Genomic DNA, 21872 nt, shown 5'->3' on the forward strand with positions numbered 1-21872 from the left:
TAACTGGATAATATTAAATAGAACAGGTCTTTTCTCCATAGCCCCTTGGTACAATCTTCTTGTTTCCCACAAAGGAGATGAAAATTTAAGAAGCATAGCCCAAAAATGGGTAAATCAGGGTAGCATAAATAACGAATTAAATGTGGCAAGGTCAATTCAAATATCGCTGGAAGCAACCATGGCTGAGACCTGTAGAGAGTCACACTTAAAACTTTTATATAGAACATACTATACACCAGAGAGGGGTTACAGATGGTATAACATGAATTTTAATAAGTGCCCCAAATGCAGCCTACCTGCTGCAGATTTGGCCCACATGTTATGGGAATGCCCAAAAATGAAACAATTCTGGTATAAATTAGAATTCTGGCTAAATAAGTCAATAAAAATTACTCCTCTCAAATTGACCTTCCTCGATGCTGTCTTTTTAGTTGACAAGAACAATAACTATACAGACTCTAAAATCGTAAATCTAGTCATCCTAGCAGCCAGAAACTTAATATTCAAAAATTGGAAAAGTAAAACAGTACCATCAATCACTGAAGTTAAAAATTATCTCAGAAAACAATATTTAATTGAGCAGAAAGCCACAGATCTAAATTTAGAAAGAGAAATAAAACTCTTTTTTGATAAATGGGCAAAATTTATTAAAATTTTCTCACCTGCTGAAATCGAATATTTAATATTTCCTTTCAGAGATACTGAGCTAGTACTATTGGGCACCTGGTGAGGAGGGGGGAGAGAAGATAATATTAATCTTTTTTTTTTCTTTTTTCCTATTTTTTTTTTTTTTTTTTCTTTTCTTTTTTGTTTTTTCTTTGTTCGTTTGTTCGTTTGTTTCTTTGTTTGTTTCTCTGGTCGCTTGTTTGTTGTTTTTGGTGGTTCAGGGAGCATGGTAGTGGATTATTCAAAAAGACTCAGAGGCACAAGTAAATAAGTGACTGTATTTATTTAATAGATTCATCAGCTAATTAATACAATACTGTCTCTCACAGGCATCATTGAAGGCCCAATTATTTAACATTCAACAATCGCTTAGTCTCGCCAGAATGTATAAATTGCGGCAATTTACACCCAGTTACAGCTTGACATGAATGTCTTTTGTAATTTAAAACTGGGCCTGAAAGAAAGTGAAACTATTACGCTGTATTCTTTTTGGACCATTGTCCCTTTCTCCAGATTCATTTGCAATCCCCGTGTTAGTTAATAAAACCAGCTTATCTATATCTCTTCTGGGTTAACCGATTTATCAGTGTATTAGAAAATTTGAGGTCGAATGTAATTATTTTTGATAGGCCTGAATTCCTCTGTGAGTTTGTAATCTCATCGAATTGTATGATGTTATTTCTTTTTTATGTTATGTATTGTACATTTAACCTCAATAAAAAAAAAAAAAAAAAAATTGCATGCTCTATCTGAATCACAAAAGAAAAAATTTGGGTTCAGTGTCCCTTTAAGCTTAGCTTTTATTTAATAAGTGCACATCAGTTTTACATAGAGGGAATGGCAATACCTGCATTAAATATAGGATTTTAGGGAATAAAATTATTTTAACTAAATTAACTTTGCCCAACAATGATAGTGGTAATTTAGACCACCTTTTTAAGCTATCAAGCATGTCATTCAATTTCTCCTTATAGTTTAGTTCATACCATAATTTGTAGCGAAAACAGAATTTATGCTTATCTGATAAATTACTTTCTCCAACGGTGTGTCCGGTCCACGGCGTCATCCTTACTTGTGGGATATTCTCTTCCCCAACAGGAAATGGCAAAGAGCCCAGCAAAGCTGGTCACATGATCCCTCCTAGGCTCCGCCTTCCCCAGTCATTCGACCGACGTAAAGGAGGAATATGCATAGGAGAAATCATATGATACCGTGGTGACTGTAGTTAGAGAAAATAATTCATCAGACCTGATTAAAAAACCAGGGCGGGCCGTGGACCGGACACACCGTTGGAGAAAGTAATTTATCAGGTAAGCATAAATTCTGTTTTCTCCAACATAGGTGTGTCCGGTCCACGGCGTCATCCTTACTTGTGGGAACCAATACCAAAGCTTTAGGACACGGATGATGGGAGGGAGCAAATCAGGTCACCTAGATGGAAGGCACCACGGCTTGCAAAACCTTTCTCCCAAAAATAGCCTCAGAAGAAGCAAAAGTATCAAATTTGTAAAATTTGGTAAAAGTGTGCAGTGAAGACCAAGTCGCTGCCTTACATATCTGATCAACAGAAGCCTCGTTCTTGAAGGCCCATGTGGAAGCCACAGCCCTAGTGGAATGAGCTGTGATTCTTTCAGGAGGCTGCCGTCCGGCAGTCTCATAAGCCAATCGGATGATGCTTTTAAGCCAAAAAGAGAGAGAGGTAGAAGTTGCTTTTTGACCTCTCCTTTTACCAGAATAAACAACAAACAAGGAAGATGTTTGTCTGAAATCCTTTGTAGCCTCTAAATAGAATTTTAGAGCACGAACTACATCCAAATTGTGCAACAAACGTTCCTTCTTTGAAACTGGATTCGGACACAAAGAAGGCACAACCATCTCCTGGTTAATATTTTTGTTAGAAACAACTTTCGGAAGAAAACCAGGTTTAGTACGCAAAACCACCTTATCTGCATGGAACACCAGATAAGGAGGAGAACACTGCAGAGCAGATAACTCTGAAACTCTTCTAGCAGAAGAAATTGCAACCAAAAACAAAACTTTCCAAGATAATAACTTAATATCTACGGAATGTAAGGGTTCAAACGGAACCCCTTGAAGAACTGAAAGAACTAAATTGAGACTCCAAGGAGGAGTCAAAGGTTTGTAAACAGGCTTGATTCTAACCAGAGCCTGAACAAAAGCTTGAACATCTGGCACAGCCGCCAGCTTTTTGTGAAGTAAAACAGACAAAGCAGAAATCTGTCCCTTCAAAGAACTTGCAGATAATCCTTTCTCCAAACCCTCTTGTAGAAAGGATAGAATCTTAGGAATTTTTATCTTGTTCCATGGGAATCCTTTCGATTCGCACCAACAGATATATTTTTTCCATACTTTATGGTAAATTTTTCTAGTTACAGGCTTTCTAGCCTGAATAAGAGTATCAATGACAGAATCTGATAAAATCAAGCGTTCAATCTCCAAGCAGTCAGTTGGAGTGAGGCCAGATTCGGATGTTCGAACGGACCTTGAACAAGAAAGTCCCGTCTCAAAGGTAGCTTCCATGGTGGAGCCGATGACATATTCACCAGGTCTGCATACCAAGTTCTGCGTGGCCACGCAGGAGCTATCAAGATCACCGAAGCCCTCTCCTGATTGATCCTGGCTACCAGCCTGGGAATGAGAGGAAACGGTGGGAATACATAAGCTAGGTTGAAGGTCCAGGGCGCTACTAGTGCATCTACTAGAGTCGCCTTGGGATCCCTGGATCTGGACCCGTAGCAAGGAACCTTGAAGTTCTGACGAGACGCCATCAGATCCATGTCTGGAATGCCCCATAATTGAGTTATGTGGGCAAAGATTTCCGGATGGAGTTCCCACTCCCCCGGATGAAATGTCTGACGACTCAGAAAATCCGCTTCCCAATTTTCCACTCCTGGGATGTGGATTGCAGACAAGTGGCAGGAGTGAATCTCCGCCCATTGAATTACTTTGGTCACTTCTTCCATCGCCAGGGAACTCCTTGTTCCCCCCTGATGGTTGATATATGCAACAGTCGTCATGTTGTCTGATTGAAACCTTATGAATTTGGCCTTTGCTAGTTGAGGCCAAGCCTTGAGAGCATTGAATATCGCTCTCAGTTCCAGAATGTTTATCGGGAGAAGAGATTCTTCCCGAGACCATAGACCCTGAGCTTTCAGGGGTTTCCAGACCGCGCCCCAGACCACCAGACTGGCGTCGGTCGTGACAATGACCCACTCTGGTCTGCGGAAGCTCATCCCTTGAGACAGGTTGTCCAGGGTCAGCCACCAACGGAGTGAATCTCTGGTCCTCTGATCTACTTGGATCGTCGGGGACAAGTCTGAATAATCCCCATTCCACTGTCTGAGCATGCACAGTTGTAATGGTCCTAGATGAATTCGCGCAAAAGGAACTATGTCCATTGCCGCAACCATCAAACCTATTACTTCCATGCACTGCGCTATGGAAGGAAGAAGAACAGAATGAAGTACTTGACAAGAGCTTAGAAGTTTTGATTTTCTGGCCTCTGTCAGAAAAATCTTCATTTCTAAGGAGTCTATTATTGTTCCCAAGAAGGGAACTCTTGTTGACGGGAATAGAGAACTTTTTTCTACGTTCACTTTCCACCCGTGAGATCTGAGAAAGGCTAGGACAATGTCCGTATGAGCCTTTGCTTGTGGCAGAGACGACGCTTGAATCAGTATGTCGTCCAAGTAAGGTACTACTGCAATGCCCCTTGGCCTTAGCACCGCTAGAAGGGACCCTAGTACCTTTGTGAAAATTCTTGGAGCAGTGGCTAATCCGAATGGAAGTGCCACAAACTGGTAATGCTTGTCCAGAAAGGCGAACCTTAGGAACCGATGATGTTCCTTGTGGATAGGAATATGTAGATACGCATCCTTTAAATCCACCGTGGTCATGAATTGACCTTCCTGGATGGTAGGAAGAATTGTCCGAATGGTTTCTATTTTGAACGATGGAACCCTGAGAAATTTGTTTAGGATCTTGAGATCCAAAATTGGCCTGAATGTTCCCTCTTTTTTGGGAACTATGAACAGATTGGAGTAAAACCCCATCCCTTGTTCTCCTAATGGAACAGGATGAATCACTCCCATTTTTAACAGGTCTTCTACACAATGTAAGAATGCCTGTCTTTTTATTTGGTCTGAAGACAATTGAGACCTGTGGAACCTTCCCCTTGGGGGTAGTTCCTTGAATTCCAGGAGATAACCTTGAGAAACTATTTCTAGTGCCCAAGGATCCTGAACATCTCTTGCCCAAGCCTGAGCGAAGAGAGAGAGTCTGCCCCCCACCAGATCCGGTCCCGGATCGGGGGCCAGCATCTCATGCTGTCTTAGTAGCGGTAGCAGGCTTCTTGGCCTGCTTACCTTTGTTCCAGCCTTGCATCGGTCTCCAGGCTGGCTTGGTTTGAGAAGAATTACCCTCTTGCTTAGAGGATGTAGAATTTGAGGCTGGTCCGTTTCTGCGAAAGGGACGAAAATGTGTTTTATTTTTAGCCTTAAAAGACCTATCCTGAGGAAGGGCGTGGCCCTTTCCCCCAGTGATGTCTGAAATAATCTCTTTCAAGTCAGGGCCAAACAGCGTTTTCCCCTTGAAAGGGATGTTAAGCAATTTGTTCTTGGAGGACACATCCGCTGACCAAGACTTTAGCCAAAGCGCTCTGCGCGCCACAATAGCAAAACCTGAATTTTTCGCCGCTAATCTAGCTAATTGCAAAGTGGCGTCTAAGGTAAAAGAGTTAGCCAATTTAAGTGCTTGAACTCTGTTCATAACCTCCTCATAAGAAGATGCTCTATTGAGCGACTTTTCTAGTTCTTCGAACCAGAAACACGCTGCTGTAGTGACAGGAACAATGCATGAAATTGGTTGTAGAAGGTAACCTTGCTGAACAAACATCTTTTTAAGCAAACCCTCTAATTTTTTATCCATAGGATCTTTGAAAGCACAACTATCTTCTATAGGGATAGTGGTGCGTTTGTTTAGAGTAGAAACCGCCCCCTCGACCTTGGGGACTGTCTGCCATAAGTCCTTCCTGGGGTCGACCATAGGAAATAATTTCTTAAATATAGGGGGAGGGACAAAAGGTATGCCGGGCCTTTCCCATTCTTTATTTACAATGTCCGCCACCCGCTTGGGTATAGGAAAAGCTTCGGGGGGCACCGGGACCTCTAGGAACTTGTCCATCTTACATAATTTCTCTGGAATGACCAAATTGTCACAATCATCCAGAGTAGATAACACCTCCTTAAGCAGAGCGCGGAGATGTTCCAATTTAAATTTGAATGTAATAACGTCAGGTTCAGCTTGTTGAGAAATTTTTCCTGAATCTGAAATTTCTCCCTCAGACAAAACCTCCCTGGCCCCTTCAGACTGGTGTAAGGGCATGTCAGAACCATTATCATCAGCGTCCTCATGCTCTTCAGTATCTAAAACAGAGCAGTCGTGCTTTCGCTGATAAGTGGGCATTTTGGCTAAAATGTTTTTAATAGAATTATCCATTACAGCCGTTAATTGTTGCATAGTAAGGAGGATTGGCGCACTAGATGAACTAGGGACCTCCTGAGTGGGCAAGACTGGTGTAGACATAGAAGGAGATGATGCAGTACCATGCTTACTCCCCTCACTTAAGGAATCATTTTGGGCAACATTATTATCAGTGGCATCATTGTCCCTACTTTGTTTGTCACATTCATCACATATATTTAAATGGAGAGGAACCTTGGCTTCCGAACATACAGAACATCGTCTATCTGATGGTTCAGACATGTTAATAGGCATAAACTTGATAACAAAGCACAAAAAACGTTTTAAAATAAAACCGTTACTGTCACTTTAAATTTTAAACTGAACACACTTTATTACTGAATATGTGCAAAAGTATGAAGGAATTGTTCAAAATTCACCAAAATTTCACCACAGTGTCTTAAAGCCTTAAAAGTATTGCACACCAAATTTGAAAGCTTTAACTCTTAAAATAACGGAACCGGAGCCGTTTTTACATTTAACCCCTATACAGTCCCTGGTATCTGCTTTGCTGAGACCCAACCAAGCCCAGAGGGGAATACGATACCAAATGACGCCTTCAATAAGCTTTTTCAGTGGATCTGAGCTCCTCACACATGCATCTGCATGCCTTGCTTCTCAAAAACAACTGCGCATTAGTGGCGCGAAAATGAGGCTCTGCCTATGACAAGAAAAGGCCCCCAGTGAAAAAGGTGTCCAATACAGTGCCTGCCGTTTTTTTAACAGAATTCCCAAGATTAAAATAACTCTACAAAGTAATAAACCATTAAATATGCTTATAAAGTAATCGTTTTAGCCCAGAAAAATGTCTACCAGTCTTTAAAGCCCTTGTGAAGCCCTTTATTCTTATATTTAAAACTAAGAAAATGGCTTACCGGATCCCATAGGGAAAATGACAGCTTCCAGCATTACCAAGTCTTGTTAGAAATGTGTCATACCTCAAGCAGCAAAAGTCTGCTCACTGTTTCCCCCAACTGAAGTTAATTCATCTCAACAGTCCTGTGTGGAAACAGCCATCGATTTTAGTAACGGTTGCTAAAATCATTTTCCTCTTACAAACAGAAATCTTCATCTCTTTTCTGTTTCAGAGTAAATAGTAAATACCAGCACTATTTTAAAATAACAAACTCTTGATTGAAGAATAAAAACTACATTTAAACACCAAAAAACTCTTAGCCATCTCCGTGGAGATGTTGCCTGTGCAATGGCAAAGAGAATGACTGGGGAAGGCGGAGCCTAGGAGGGATCATGTGACCAGCTTTGCTGGGCTCTTTGCCATTTCCTGTTGGGGAAGAGAATATCCCACAAGTAAGGATGACGCCGTGGACCGGACACACCTATGTTGGAGAAAGAGATATTTTAATTCCTAAGTATTTAAAATAAGTTTTTTTTTTTTAAAATTCTTTATTTATATCTCCAGCACTGAATAAGGCAACAAATGATATATACAGAAAATTTGTAAAATATGATAACAGTAGTTGCAACCAAAGACAGCACTGCATTTTCTTTTATAGTCTATTAACATAGCTACTCCAGATATTACTTATCTTCCCTGACTTCACGTCTAACTTCCTACATCTAGTTCCCCTGTCTGATAAAGCAACAGATAACAGTATGGTTTGTATAACATATTATAACCGATCAGAAGATTTCTAAGAGTCTTTAATGTTTTGTAGTTCTTTGCAATCAGCAGGACATTGCAGCTCTATTATGAGTGAGTCTTTCATTCAACGTTGGGTTTTATTCAACAGTAGCCTATTTTCCCCTCCTCCCCATCCATCTCTGCTTCCTACTTTCTCCTAACTTGACCCAGAGCGCCCCCCCAGGGTTCCCCTCCTATCTCTCATCTTTGGTCTCTCTATTGGTGCGTTACCTTGTTAATTGGAATGTTCAGAAAATGTTCCATTTGCCTTGTAACTGGGCTTCCAAGATCACCTCTGAGTTTTTGAGTGGGTACAGTACTTGTCTCTGATGTGTTAAGTCTAAGGTGTGGATCAAGGGTTCCCATTTGTGGAGGAAATGCTTGGTTCGTTTTATGATGTCACCCTGTGTGTCTACTTGTTCCCGGATCATTTGCTGTTGTAGTTCTAATTTGAGATGGGTCAGTGTTGGCGGATCAGGCTCCATCCACTTCTTGAGGATAAGCTTTCTGGCCATCAGTATAACATTGTGGATAAATGTCATGTGTTTGTTTGTGTCCGACTGTGTGTGGAGGAATATCACTACCTGGATGTTTAGTTCTATACTCTCTCCCGTAGTTTTCATTGCCCATTTGTGTGCCATATTCCAGAATCTCGTGAGTTTTGGGCATTGCCAAATCATGTGGAGGATGTTGGGGTTTGAGTACTTGCATTTTGGGCAAAGACCCGAAGCCTCAGGACACCATTTGTGGAACATCTTTGGTGTTACGTAAGCGTTATGTAGTAGTTTTGTATGTGATTCCCTGATGTCATTTGATAATGATGCTTTCCTCACTTTTAAAACACTTTGTTCAATGACTTGGTCTATGACTGGGTTTGGGGTCCATGTGCTCCATTTATGTTGAATTTGGTCTCTCGCAGCCTTGTTAGTCAGTGTTTGGAGTGCCTCGTATGTATGTGAGATTGAGGTCAGTCCTCCCTTTGTCATAGTCAGTAATTTGTATATTTCACAGTTGGTATCCGGCATGTCTCCCATCCCCAGAATGCTTTGAACGTAGTGTCTTGTCTGTAGGAATGCGAAGTGGTGTTTATATGGTATATTAAATTCTATTTGTAGTTCGGCAAAGGATCTGACTGATTTTTGGTCTGGCGTCAGGACTTGTCTGATAGTAGTCAGGCCCCTTGTTTGCCATTGTCTGAAAGGCGATGTGGTGAAACCTGCTTGGAAATCTGGGTTACCTCGTATGGGTAGGTATACTGTGTTTTTGCATTTTATTTTCAAGGTCCTGCAGATTTTCCGCCATGCTCTTACAGGTTGGAGGAAGATAGTATTGTGCCCTACTGTTCTTTCTAGTTGTGTGTGAGTCATGTGTGGGAGTATTTTTAGCGACCAAGGGGTAATAAGTTCTGACTCTAGCGCACCGTTTGTGAAGACATTTCTGTCCAAAAGCCAGTCCATTACATATTTAGCTAAAGCTGCCCAATTGTAGTATTCTATATTTGGGAGTGCGAGTCCTCCCATCTCTGGTGAGCACGTCAGTTTTTTATATCCTATTCTGTGTCTTTTCCCCTTCCATAGAAAGTGAAGTATGTCTCTATTTAGTGTTTGTAAGTCTTGTTTATGTAAGAGTTCGGGTAGCATTTGTAGTGCATATAGCAGCTTTGGAAATAGGATCATCTTAATGAGCCCTACTCTTCCCGATAGTGTTAGTGGTAGTGGTATCCAATTAAGGAGTGTGTGTCTTAGTTCCTTGATTAGTGGTCTGAAGTTAAGTCCATACCACTCTCTGGGGTCTCTAGAGAGTTTAATGCCTAGGTATTTAAACGAGTTAGTGACAATCTTAAAATTCTCTTGTAGTGGCTCTGCTGGTAATTTATTCCTTAACCATAGTAGCTCCGACTTGTCTTTATTTATGCAGTATCCTGATATTTGGCCGAACTCGGTGATAATGTGCATTAAAATGGGGATATTTCGCCTGGGGTCGCTGGCATATAGGATCATGTCATCCGCGAAAAGGGATATGTGGAGGGTTTCTTTGCCTATTGTTAACCCTGCCGTGTTTTCCCTAATTTTTGTTGCTAGTGGTTCAAGGGCCAGGTCAAAAAGGAGCGGAGATAGTGGGCATCCCTGTCTAGTGCCTCTCATCAGCGGGAAAGTGTGTGATGGTTCGCCATTAACTAGGATTGCTGCTCGGGGTTCGTCATATAGTGTGTAGGTGGCTGTCATGAAGTCGCCCTGAATCCCAAATTTCCCAAGGGTTGTGAAGAGATGGTCCCATAGTATCTTATCAAACGCCTTTTCGGCATCAACCAGTAAAATACAGGCGTCTCCCTCCTTCTGATCTCTCTCCTGTTTTCCTTCCCCCCAGTAGTATGACAGAACTAGCTGCAATTTTCTCATGTTCTTGACTGAGGATCTCCCTCTAACAAACCCTGTCTGATCTTCGTGTAGCAAGTCCGGTAATATCCCCGTCAGTCTGTTGGCTAGAATTTTGGTGAACAATTTGTAGTCTGAGTTGAGTAATGAAATTGGTCTGTACGAGGCTGTCAGTAATGGGTCTCTGTCTGGTTTGGGGATAACTGTCACATTTGCTTCCGTGAATCTATTTGATAGGTTTGCCCTTCCTTTCATTATGCCATTAAACAGTAAGGTGAGTGTCTCCGCTACCTCCTCCCTGATCATTTTATAAAATTCTCCCGGCAGGCCGTCAGGTCCGGGGGCTTTTTCAAGGGGCAGAGCGTCAATAGCCCTAGTTACCTCCAGGGAGTCCATTGGGCTATTTAGGGTCTGTAATTGTGTCTCAGTTATTTGAGGGAGAGTCAAGTCCTTCCAGAAGTTTTGCTTTAGTGTCTCATCAATTCTCTGTGGACTATACAATTTGGAATAGTAATCTACGAATGCTTTGTGTATATCCTCTTTTTTTGTTAGTATTGTTCCCTGTTTCTGTATGGCTGCTATAGTGTTAGCTTTCCTGGTTAGTTTAGTGATTTTTGCTAGTAATTTACCTGTGCGATTGCCATAACGATAGAATTTAGCCTGCATTCGGGTTTGGGCTCTACCTGCTGTCTGGATAAGATGGGTGTCTCTGAGGGCCTTGATGTCTTTGTAGTGTAATCTGTTTTGGTCTGTCGGGTGTCTGAGGTATTGGTTCCTTGCATTTAGGAGTTGGCGGAGAAGTAGTTCCCCTCTCTCTCTGCAGATTTTTTTTACTCTAATTGCGTAAGTTGTGATCCCCCCTCGTAGCACCGCTTTTGCCGTTTCCCAAAACAGCGAGATGTCATTTAAGTGTTGTTTGTTCAGATCTTTGTAAGCTAACCACTCTCCCACCAAGTGTTTTCGCAAGTTGAGGTCGTGGTACAGATGCGTAGGGAATCTCCATCCACACATCTTTCTCTGAGGGGCATCGGTATTTAACATTAGTGTCACTGGTGAGTGGTCTGAAATGGTTATGGGATCTATCACGATATCTCCTATCTTGGAGGTTAAGTAGCTTGAGACTAGGAAATAGTCTATGCGGGAGAGTGTGGTTTTCGACGGATGTGCACATGTGTAATCTCGGGCCTCAGGGTTTCTTTCTCTCCATAAATCTATAAGACCTAGGCTATTTTTAAAATTTTTAAGAATCAATGTTTCTCTTCTAGAACCTGTCCATATCTGTTTGGGTTTTGTGTTGCTAGTGGGGTTGCGGAATCGGTCTGCCGGTGTCTGAGGCGCTATATTGTAATCTCCACCCACTATAATGGGTAGGTCTGCAAATTGCAAGAGTTTGCTTTGGAGATGTACTAAAAACTCTCTCTTCTGTGTTTGGGGGCCATATATACCGCAAAGAATCAGGGAGAGTGTGTCAAGTTTTATTTTTATAATCAGGTATCTACCCTCAGCATCAGAGATCACCTGTAAAATGTCGTAGTTCAGTCCCTTTCGAAACAGTATTGCAATCCCTCTCGCTCTTTTGTTCTCATAGTGTGTGAAAAGTACTTCTCCCACCCATCCCTGTTTGAGTTTTTGATGTTCTATCTGTGATAGATGTGTTTCCTCTAGTATGGCTATGTCTGCCTTTTTTGTATTTAACTGTCTCAGAATTGCCTTTCTTTTAATGGGCGATGTTATCCCTCCCACGTTCCAGGTAGTGATTTTCATTGTGCTATATTGGGTGTCCTGAGTGTATGGGTGTCACAAGTTGTCTAGGTTGTGAGATGTGTAGTGCTATGTATGAGCGTTGCAATATAGGTTAATTAGTGTTACTTACTGTTTCCTGCAGTGTCCAGGATCTGGCTATGTTCCCCCTGAGGGAGCGCTCTTTAGGTCTGGTGGATCTTACCTATCACTATGGTGAACAATAAGCAATCAGGTTAGTGAGTTTTAACTTTTAAACTTTTCAAAATCGTTTCTTGAAATTGTGTAGAAGAGACAAATATATATAATAAATTTCAACAGTGCAACAGGCAATAAATAGTAACAGAACTTTTCGGTTTCCCATTTCCCCCCCCCCCACTTTGTAAAGGATATAGGTTATCATGTCCTTTAGTTTTTAAGAGGCTTTATTCTATGCTTCTTGAGGGCTTTAACAGTGTCTTTTTTTTTTTTTTTTCAAGAGCCATCCGGCTGAGCGTGGTGGCCCTGTTGGATTAATAGTTCTTATTGTTTAAAGTGCTTTATACTTCTGCTTCTATGATCCTGACATCGATTCTCATCTTCCTGAGGCAGAGGGCCGGTTTTCTTGATCTTGTGGTTGTCGCTGTTCACTCTCTCTCTGCAGGTGTAGCTTGAGCTGTTGTGGCGACTCAAAGAACAGAGGACCATTGGTTGTGTGCAGCCGTAGCCTCGCTGGATATAAAAGGGCTGCTGGCCTGCCTTGCTCTATGAGTTGCTTACAATAAGGTGTAAATTCTTTTCTTCTGGCTGCTACTGTTGCCGAATAGTCCTGGAACAAATACAGTTTTCTGCCTTCAAATTCCAGCGACGGGGCTTTTCTGTAGGCTTGAAGAAGTGCTATTTTTGTTTTAAAGTTGAGATACTTCACCATAACTTGTCTTGATTGTTGGATATTTCCCTCCTGTTTTCGCGGGTCGCCTACTCTGTGGGCTCTCTCTACTGTGCACGGGAGACAGGACTGTGGAATGTGTAACAACCTTGGTAGGGTATTTTCTGCAAAGTCTATGAGTTGTGTTCCTGGGAGAGACTCTGGGATTCCTACAATCCGTAGGTTATTTCTTCTGGACCTGTTCTCCAGGTCGTCAATTTTGGCCCATAGCCTATCATTCTGCTGCTGTAGTGTTTGAATATTGGTCTCAGCTTCTCTATGGCGAGTCTCTCCCTCTGCAACCCTTTGTTCCACTTGAGTAAGTCTGCCATTAAAAGATTTAACTTCTGTTGTAAGTGAATCCATCCCCGTTTGTAACTGCTCAATTTTCGGTAAGAACAGGGCAGAGATTTGTGAGACAATTGGGTGGGTGTCCATAGGGATGGAGTTTGGCAGTTCTTCTGTATCTGCAGGTGTCTGTGTTGTCTCCACTTGGTTCCTTTTCTTGTCAGCATTCTTGAGTCTGCTAGCCATTGTTCCTGTCTTTTTGTTATAGGAGTTATAGTATTTTTGCATGCAGCTGTAAAGTCCCAGCTAGTGCTGCCCTATATGGTGTGTTTTTATATTTGTTTCACTACAAGTTTGCAGTTTCTGTCTGCTTCCTTTCAGATCATAGAGTGATGTCAAACTTAAGGTCAGTGATGTGCTTGTTATGCGGAGGGTGGGTAGGGGGGGGCTAGGCCTGAGCCCTCTAGCCCTGCATGGTGTATTAGTTACAGTTGATGGTGGAAAAAGGGGGTAATGGTTCTAGTGGTTTTGAGTTTTAGCCACCAGGATCCCCAGTGTAGCCTTTTCAAAGTGCGCCTAGTTACAGGGCTAAGGTGAGAGCTATTTTCAAGGGATAGGGTTTCTTAGTGTACCGGTCTGTCTTTCAATGTCTGAGAGAGCATGCAGCAAGAGTGGTTATGTGCTCTTTTCTTTGCGTGACCGTTCTTTTTACCCCTTGCGACTTAATTGTCGTGTCTTGTGGTTCTGCAGTTTATGTGAGTTTGTGCGAGATTTTCCCTTTGCTATGCGAGTGCGGTGTGCAGTAAATGAGTGTCGGCACTTTGCGCTGCAGTTTTTCTGATTTAGTCTGGTACTCACTTCGCTCTCCAGGGAGCTGTGGCTTTTGTTATGCTGCGTAGTTAGTATAGGGGGTCCGGCAGCAGTTTGTCAAAATGGCGGCGTTCCCGCCGTTATCTGGACCTTCCCTCCCGGCCCCTCAGATGTATAGAAAATTGTTCAGGGGTCTTACCGGGTACTTAAAGTCTTGGTGCTTGTCCCCTTCTTGGTGTTTGAGGGTCGCGTGGAGTCTATTTTTATCCGGTAGCTTTGGGGCTGCAGCTGCAGCCTGTCTCTGCTTCCTCTGTCCGGCGGCTTTTGCGGCGGGGGAATCTGATGTCCGATTCCTTGCTGAAATGTCTCCGGGCAGTTGTGGTTCCCCCTGCCAAGGATGTCAGCGTATTTTGGGGGCACTTGTGAGGCTTTTCGCCAAGTTAGGGGCTGTAAGCAGCGGAGCTCCTTCCCCTGCTTCCACCCTCTGTGCCCTCCCACCGGAAGTCCTTAAAATAAGTTTTTACTTCTCGAAAAGGGTGATGTATTTTAGAATGATTTCTGGATAGCCATAATATTTCCGATTTTATTACATTTATTTTAAATCCAAAGAAAGATCTGAAATTTGGATTAAATCTAAAACAATAGGAGTATGTATATCTGCTTTATTCATACATAAAATATGGTCATCTGCGTAGAGGGATACTACTATCTCCTTCCCTGATATTTTTGGTCCTCCAATTTTGGATCTTAATATAATATGCTAAGGATTCTACTGCTAAATCAAATAGAAGTGGAGAGAGGGGACATAATTGTCTCGTACCTCTGTATAAAGTAAATGGATTTGAGATTAACAAATTAATTATTAGAGAGGAGGTCGGATAATCGTATAATGACTTTATTAAATTGAGGATTTTGCCTTTGAAGCCAAATTTATGTAGAGTTGTGAATAAATGGTCATGCGATACAAAATCGAAAGCTTTTTCCGCATCTAATGATATTATAGGATCTACTAATTTAAATTTTTTATTTAAAGAATCATGTGCGTTTAAATAAGAAAGTAGCACAAATACTTTGCGTAGATTGGATATTGAGGATCTGCCTTTTATGAAGCCTGATTGATCCTTATGAAGAATATGTTTAATCAATTTTTGCATTCTAGAAACTATAATAGATGTCAAGATTTTTTAATCTTCTACTGTATATTAATTAGAGCAATTGGTCTGTATGCACCCATGCCCTCTGGATTTTTATCTGGTTTTAAAATAAGAGATGTGTAGGATTGAGTAAACAGTTTAGATGGTTTATTTTCCATTATAAAGTAACTATTATATAAATCAATTAAAATTGGTCCTATTGAGTCTTTTAAAGTTTTATAGAGTTCATAGGGTAGATTGTCCGGACCCACAGCTTTATTACATGATTACTTTATTTTGACAGACTCTACCTCCTCAAATGATATGGGTGCTTGCATCATATCCAATTGTTTGTGAGTTTGAGAATTTTTTTTTAAACCTAATCTAATACCCCTATAAAAAGAAAAAAGCCACCCCCTAATCTAAGACTAAACTACCAATGGCCCTTAAAAGGGCCTTTTTGTAGGCCATTGCCCTAAGTTTAACAGCTCTTAAATAAACCCCACCCAACCACCCAAAATGAAAAAAAACCTAACTCTAAAATAAATCGAATCTACCTATTGCCCCTAAAAAAGGGCAATTGGCTCTTTTGCTTCCCATTAAAAAATAATAAAAGCCCTAATCTAAAAAACAAACCCCCCCCCCAAAAAAAAAAAATAAATAATAATAATAATGTACTCACCATTCCTGAAGTCCGGACATCCATCTTCTTCCAGGTGGAGCAGTTTCTTCATCCAGGCGGCGAAGACTTTCTTCCAGGGCGGCACCATCTTCCATCTTCATCCCGGTGGAGCGGACCAGGAATGGTGGCCCACGCAGGCATCCAAAGTGGAGGGTCCTCTTCATGTGATTGTACGTCGCACACTGAAGATTGAATGCAAGGTACCCGTTTTATATTGGGGTACCTTGCATTCCTATTGGCTGAAAATGTCAAATCAGCCAATAGGATGAGAGCTACTTAAATCCTATTTGCTGTTCAAATAGATAGTTGGCATTGTGGGGGGTTGACGGTTTAGAGGTTAATACATTTAATTATTCGTTGCCATGTGGGGGGGATCGCGGATTATTGGTTTCGACGTGTCGGGTTCATTTTTGGGAAGTGGGTAAGATTTTTTACATATGTTTAAACATTTTTTTGTTTTTTCTTGGGCGCCAACAGTTCATAAACTGAAGTCACTGGCGACTCCAGAAATGTCTGCACATTTCTGAACGTCGCCGGTTTATCCGACTTACGGCGGTATCTGATCTGACGGTGCAGTATATGTGATTCACCCCATGTGTGAAGTGAACTTACGGGCGGCATGGGTTTCAACAGTTGCGCTGAAACCTACGCTGTATATGTAATCTTGCCCTTGAGGTTTTTGCTTCCTCTGAGGCAGCTTTTGGTAGAAAGTTGCTTCAGCTGGTTGTTTCAGTTTAATTCTTGTCTATTTCATGTTTTTAAGTGCATTTAAAAAATATATATATTGGGGTTATGGATTTACTTTCTCAGTGAAAAAGATGTTTTCAAATCCCTTCCTTTATGCTTGGGTATTAGTTCCCATGAGTAATGGATTGTGGACTCTCCCCACCTGTATGAAAGAACATAATTTATGCTTACCTGATAATTTAATTTCTTTCACAGTGGTGAGAGTCCATGTTCCTTTAAGCACATCTTTTTCCCTGCTCCTTTTTTTTTTGTTTTGTTCTTTACTCTGGCTCTTTTTCTTACCTCCCTTCTGCTTGGCTGTGCGTTAAAATGAGGTATGTGTGAGGTTAGAGGGGTTATATAGAGCTATTGGAATTTGGGAATTTTCTGCCTTTTCCAAGTTGTAGGGATTCCCATGAGCAATGGATTGTGGACTCTCACCACCATGAAAGAAATTAATTTATCAGGTAAGCATAAATTATTAGTTTTTTTCATTTAGTTAACATGGTACCAAAAAAACAATCATTCTACTTTTTTGTTTTGTTTTTTGTTTAGGAAGGGTCATAGAATTCCAGAAAAATAAAAAAAATTAATTCAACCTGCATTTATGTATTTGACATGAAATGAAAATGATTTTAAGCCTGAACTCTGCTTAAAGGGACATTAAACACTTTGAGATGGTAATATAAAATGATAAATTGCATATACAAATAAAACTGCACTATACTTATTTATTTTGTCCCCTTTTCCTGTAATTCCATTCTGAAATTGTGAGTTTTTTAGTTCCTGTTAGAAATGGAAGTGCAGAACACTGTTATATTCCACACAGCCATTGGCTGCACACTCTAGTGATCTATTTATAACTGTCCCTTATTGACCACAGCAGAGAAGGTAACCTAAGTTATAATATGGCATCTCCCATTGTTTTATAGACACTAAAACATTACACTTATTTTGTCAATATTTAAACAGCTAATTAAACTTTAAAACACACATTTACATGTTGTTCTCAGACTAATCTTTTCTTTGAATGCATCATTCTATCTAGCATTTATTCTGTGTTTAATGTACCTTTAAGAGTTGATGTGGTCAGATATCTCTCTCTCTCCTTTATGAACAATTACTCCAATAGATGAGCAGAGCGAAGATAAGGGATCAAACTGAAGGATAAAATAGTACCAGAAATATGGAGAAAAAATCTTCTGGCTATAGGCGGGTTAGGATGTTATCTGTTTTTCAAGAGTAAACTGTGTGAACAGTTTGTATTGTAATAGTTGCTTATGGTGAAAAAAATTAAAATCTTTTTTTTGTTTTTGATACAGTAAGGATAAGATGTAACTGATTTACTCTGTTATGTTTAAGCTAATGTAATCTAATCCAGACTTGCCTCATTCATTGTGTGAAATTATATAATTTTTTTTAAAGAGTGTCATTATTACTGGTTACTTTTATCCAGTTGCTTTCTTATAATCATATTTAACCAACTGACATAACTGCTGAAATGTTCTGTTCAACGTTTGGTTTAAGTTTTGTTTTTTTATAGCAATCACTGGAGAAAATTTCAAATTCTGGCGGTCAAGCACGAACTTCCAGCGGTTCCAAAACTCTTCAAGAAGCTACTAACCACTTGTCAGAATCCGAGGCTTTCGATAGGAACGTTAAAGCAGGGGCTCAGTCCGTTTACCAGGTACTACTATCATTTTAACTCTTCTGTGTTGCAATTTAGTTTCCCAAATTTATAAATCTAGACCATTTGTTTGACTTATGACCTATTTGTTTACAACAGGTTTTCATTGTCAATGCAGCAAACATCATTTTGCTCGAGCCTGCTAATGAGAATAAAATCTTGTTGAATGAGCACACAGATATGTGCAAGAGAGTTCTCAATATTTATAGATACATGGTGGTACAAGTCTCCATGGATAAAAAGACATGGTAAGCTTTCTTAATATGTTTTTCCCCCCCAACTTCTTGCTCAGCTGAAGTTTTATGTCAGTTTAAGCAGTTATGCAAAAAATAATTACCAGTGTTCTACAATTAGTTATGCATATTTGGACCATGATCTCACCATGTTCTCTTAGTTCAAATGAGTGGAATGAAGTAAATAAATAAACTTTGCGTTAGACCTTGTGTATAGAAATTAAACTGTGGCATTACACTTGAAAATATGTTTGGTATTTTATCAAGTAGAATTCAAAATGTGCTATAGACCTTTGGATCTGTGTTTCTGTGTTGTTAAAACAAAAATCTATAACGGAAGGGTATTTGGTTTCTGACATATTACGATAAACTAGATCCTGATACCTCTCTTTCTACAATGTTATTCTATTGTGCTCTAGATTTAACCCCTTGAGTGCTAACGACGGCTCTGAGCCGTCACAGAGTTTTCCACTCTGGTGCTAACGACGGCTCAGAGCCGTCGCTAGCACTCTCGCACATTGAGGGAGATCTGGGGGCTCCCACCCGCCGGGGCTTCACGTTATGCGTGGTGACGTCACCGCACAACTTTATTTAACATTCACAATGTTAAGTATAGGAGCAGGGGGCATGCTGCTTAGAAGCCTGTATCTCAGGCATCTAAGCAGCTACAGACCCCCAAGACCCACTGCTGGAAAGGTAATCACCTAACCTTTCCAACAGTGTAAGTCTTGAGGATCTGAGGAAAAAAAAAGGTAAAAAAAATATATTTTTAAAAATAAATTTTAAAACAACTTAGCACACAGGTGGGAAAGTGCTTAGCACTCAAAGGGTTAAAGTAATAATCCAAAATTAAGCTTTTATGATTCAGACAGAGCATGCAATTTTAAGCAGCTTTCTAACTTACTCCTATTATCAATTTTTCGTCGTTATTGTGGTATCTTTATTTGAATGTAAAGCTTTGGAGCTGGCCCATTTTTGGTTCAACACCTGGGAAGCGCTTGCTGATTGGTGGCTACATTTAGAAAATAAATTCTAAAGTGGAAATAAAAGGATAAGAACTATGTGTCATTGATTATTTGAAGTATTTAACCGATGAAACTCGTATGCTGTACAGTAATAAAATATATCAATACAGGGGCGTGTCTTAGCGATCTGGATAGGTTGCACTCTCCTAAAGCTCTGGCAGTTTCTCTAACTAACCTCAGTTAATGGAAGAAACTACACAGCAGTTATACTTAATTTGATCTCTAACGTGACACTTTACACAGTGGCGCTCCATTTAATCTGAATCACGCTATATTTTTGACAACAGATAAGACACCGTGAGGCCTAGGGCGGCGTCTCACGGTAGGCAGCACTACACCCCTCGATACGCCGAGGTTTTTTTGGCTTTTTTGAATGCTCTGACAAGCTTGCACAAACTTCATCCAAATTTTTACCTCAATTAAAAGGGACACAAAGGAAAATAAATATATTTTATTTCAGTTAAAGATCTGTGACGAAACAGTCTGGGAAGCAGAAACACAAGTTGGTTTAAACCACATGGCCAACTTTGAAGAAACCTTCCGAAAACTTATAGAGAGAGCTCTGTTTGACTTCCTAATGAGCTTTTGCTTTACTAAGATTACGACAACTGATCCCTTTGATGAAACACTGTAATCTAACAAACCCGCCACAGAATACCAGCGGGATGAATCTCACCTCTGGAATAAAGATCTGCGAGGAGGAGCGCCATTGAAGATCACACACAGGACCCCAGAATAGATCGCAAAAGGTAAAAGCACTTCAGGCACAAGGTACATCAATAAAGAGAGTATTGGCTCACTAAGTAAAAGTAAATCCAAACAGATGGGAGGACACCTATCACTAGGATCAGCGCTGCAGGAGGGGGCTTCTGGGAGGCTGTGGCTGAAAAGCAGATACGTTCCCGATCCACTAGTATTAACCCTGCCGGTCTCTCCAAAGAGAACTATAACAAACCTGAGGAGGGGGCACACAATCCTTCAGCTTTCCTGCAGGTAAAGCAAATAAAGATAGCACAAGACCCTTCCATTATTATACCATCCTTATATATTCAATGTCTTATGTAATTAAGGACCCAAGAGTGGTCTAAGCTATTGTTACTAGGGAAAAGTTACTTTTCTGTAATACAATATCTGTACCATTGCTGAAAATATTCTCTGTTGTGTCAATATTTTGTCTATTATATACTACTCCTCAATAAAAATATATAAACATTTTTAGATATCTCTCTCTCACTATCTATCTATCTATCTATCTATCTATCTATCTATCTATCTATCTATCTATCTATATATATATATATATATATATATATATATATATATATATATCTCAATACAATCCAGTCTTCACCACAGAAAATTCGGTCAGCTGGGAGACATTATGAAGAAGCCGGGTGGGGGCATAGGAATACTTTGCAATATTATAACATTTTCTGTTTTCTGTAAATGTTACTTAAAGGGACATGAAACCCCAAAAAATTATTTTATTATTCTGATAAAGAATACAATTTAAAAAAAAGTTTCTAATTTACTTCTATTATCAAATTTGCTTTGTTCTCGTGTTATTCTTTGTTGAAGAGATACCTAGGTAAGTAGCGTGCACATGCCTGAGGCACTACATGACAGGGAATAGTGCTGCCATCTAGTGCTCTTGCTAATGTATAACATTGTTGAAAACTGCTGCCATATAGTGCTGCAGACATAATTCGATCATAGAAGTAAATTAGAAAATTGTTTAACCCCTTAACGACCAACGACGTATGGGGTACGTCCTTCAAAAAAATGCAGTTAATGACCAAGGACGTACCCCGTACGTTGTTCGTCTTTGAAAGCAGTGGAAGCGATCCTGATCACTTCCAACTGCTTTCATGTTATAGCAGTGATGCCTCGATATTGAGGCATCCTGCTATAAAAATTTTAAGCCGTCCGATGAAGAGAGAGCCACCCTGTGGCCCTCTCTGCATCAGCCATCAATGGCCCTGTTCGTTGGTGGGTGGGAGCTGATCGTGGGAGGCGGGTGGGCGCACATCGGTGGGGAAGGGGGGCGGGATCGAGTGCGCGTGCGTGGGTGGGAACCCTACACTATGAAACACTGTAAGGTGGGAGGTTGGGGGTTGAGGGGGGGGCAGCTACACTACAGAAAATAATATTTTTAAAATAACATAATAATAAAATGTTCTTAAAAACATATTTGATTTCAAACTGTCTGCCAGTACCCAATATGGCGCATAATAAGGCCAAGAGGGGGGTTAGAGAGCTGTTTGGGGGGGGGATCAGGGAAGTTGGGGGCTAAGGGGGGGATCCTACAGAGCAGAATTATCTTTTTTTTTTTTTTTTTTTAAATCCCCAAAAAAACTCTTATTTTAGTACTGGCAGACTTACTGCCAGTACTTAAGATGGCGGGGACAATTGTGGGG

The 21872-nt window shown here is 40.6% G+C and overlaps 1 protein-coding gene across 9 annotated transcripts in view; it reads left to right on the top strand.

Annotated features, from left to right (window-relative positions):
• The window catches only part of RALGAPA1 (Ral GTPase activating protein catalytic subunit alpha 1), a 1007748-nt gene that overhangs the window by 371791 nt on the left and 614085 nt on the right, over window positions 1-21872 (top strand). For all 9 annotated transcript variants that reach the window (XM_053697738.1, XM_053697739.1, XM_053697743.1 and 6 more), the window contains exons 12-13: window positions 18054-18197; window positions 18297-18445. In XM_053697738.1, coding sequence (XP_053553713.1) covers window positions 18054-18197; window positions 18297-18445 — 293 coding nt within the window. The remainder of the gene's footprint in view (window positions 1-18053; window positions 18198-18296; window positions 18446-21872) is intronic.

This window comes from Bombina bombina, chromosome 1 (genome assembly GCF_027579735.1).
Source record: "Bombina bombina isolate aBomBom1 chromosome 1, aBomBom1.pri, whole genome shotgun sequence".
NCBI lineage: Eukaryota > Metazoa > Chordata > Amphibia > Anura > Bombinatoridae > Bombina > Bombina bombina.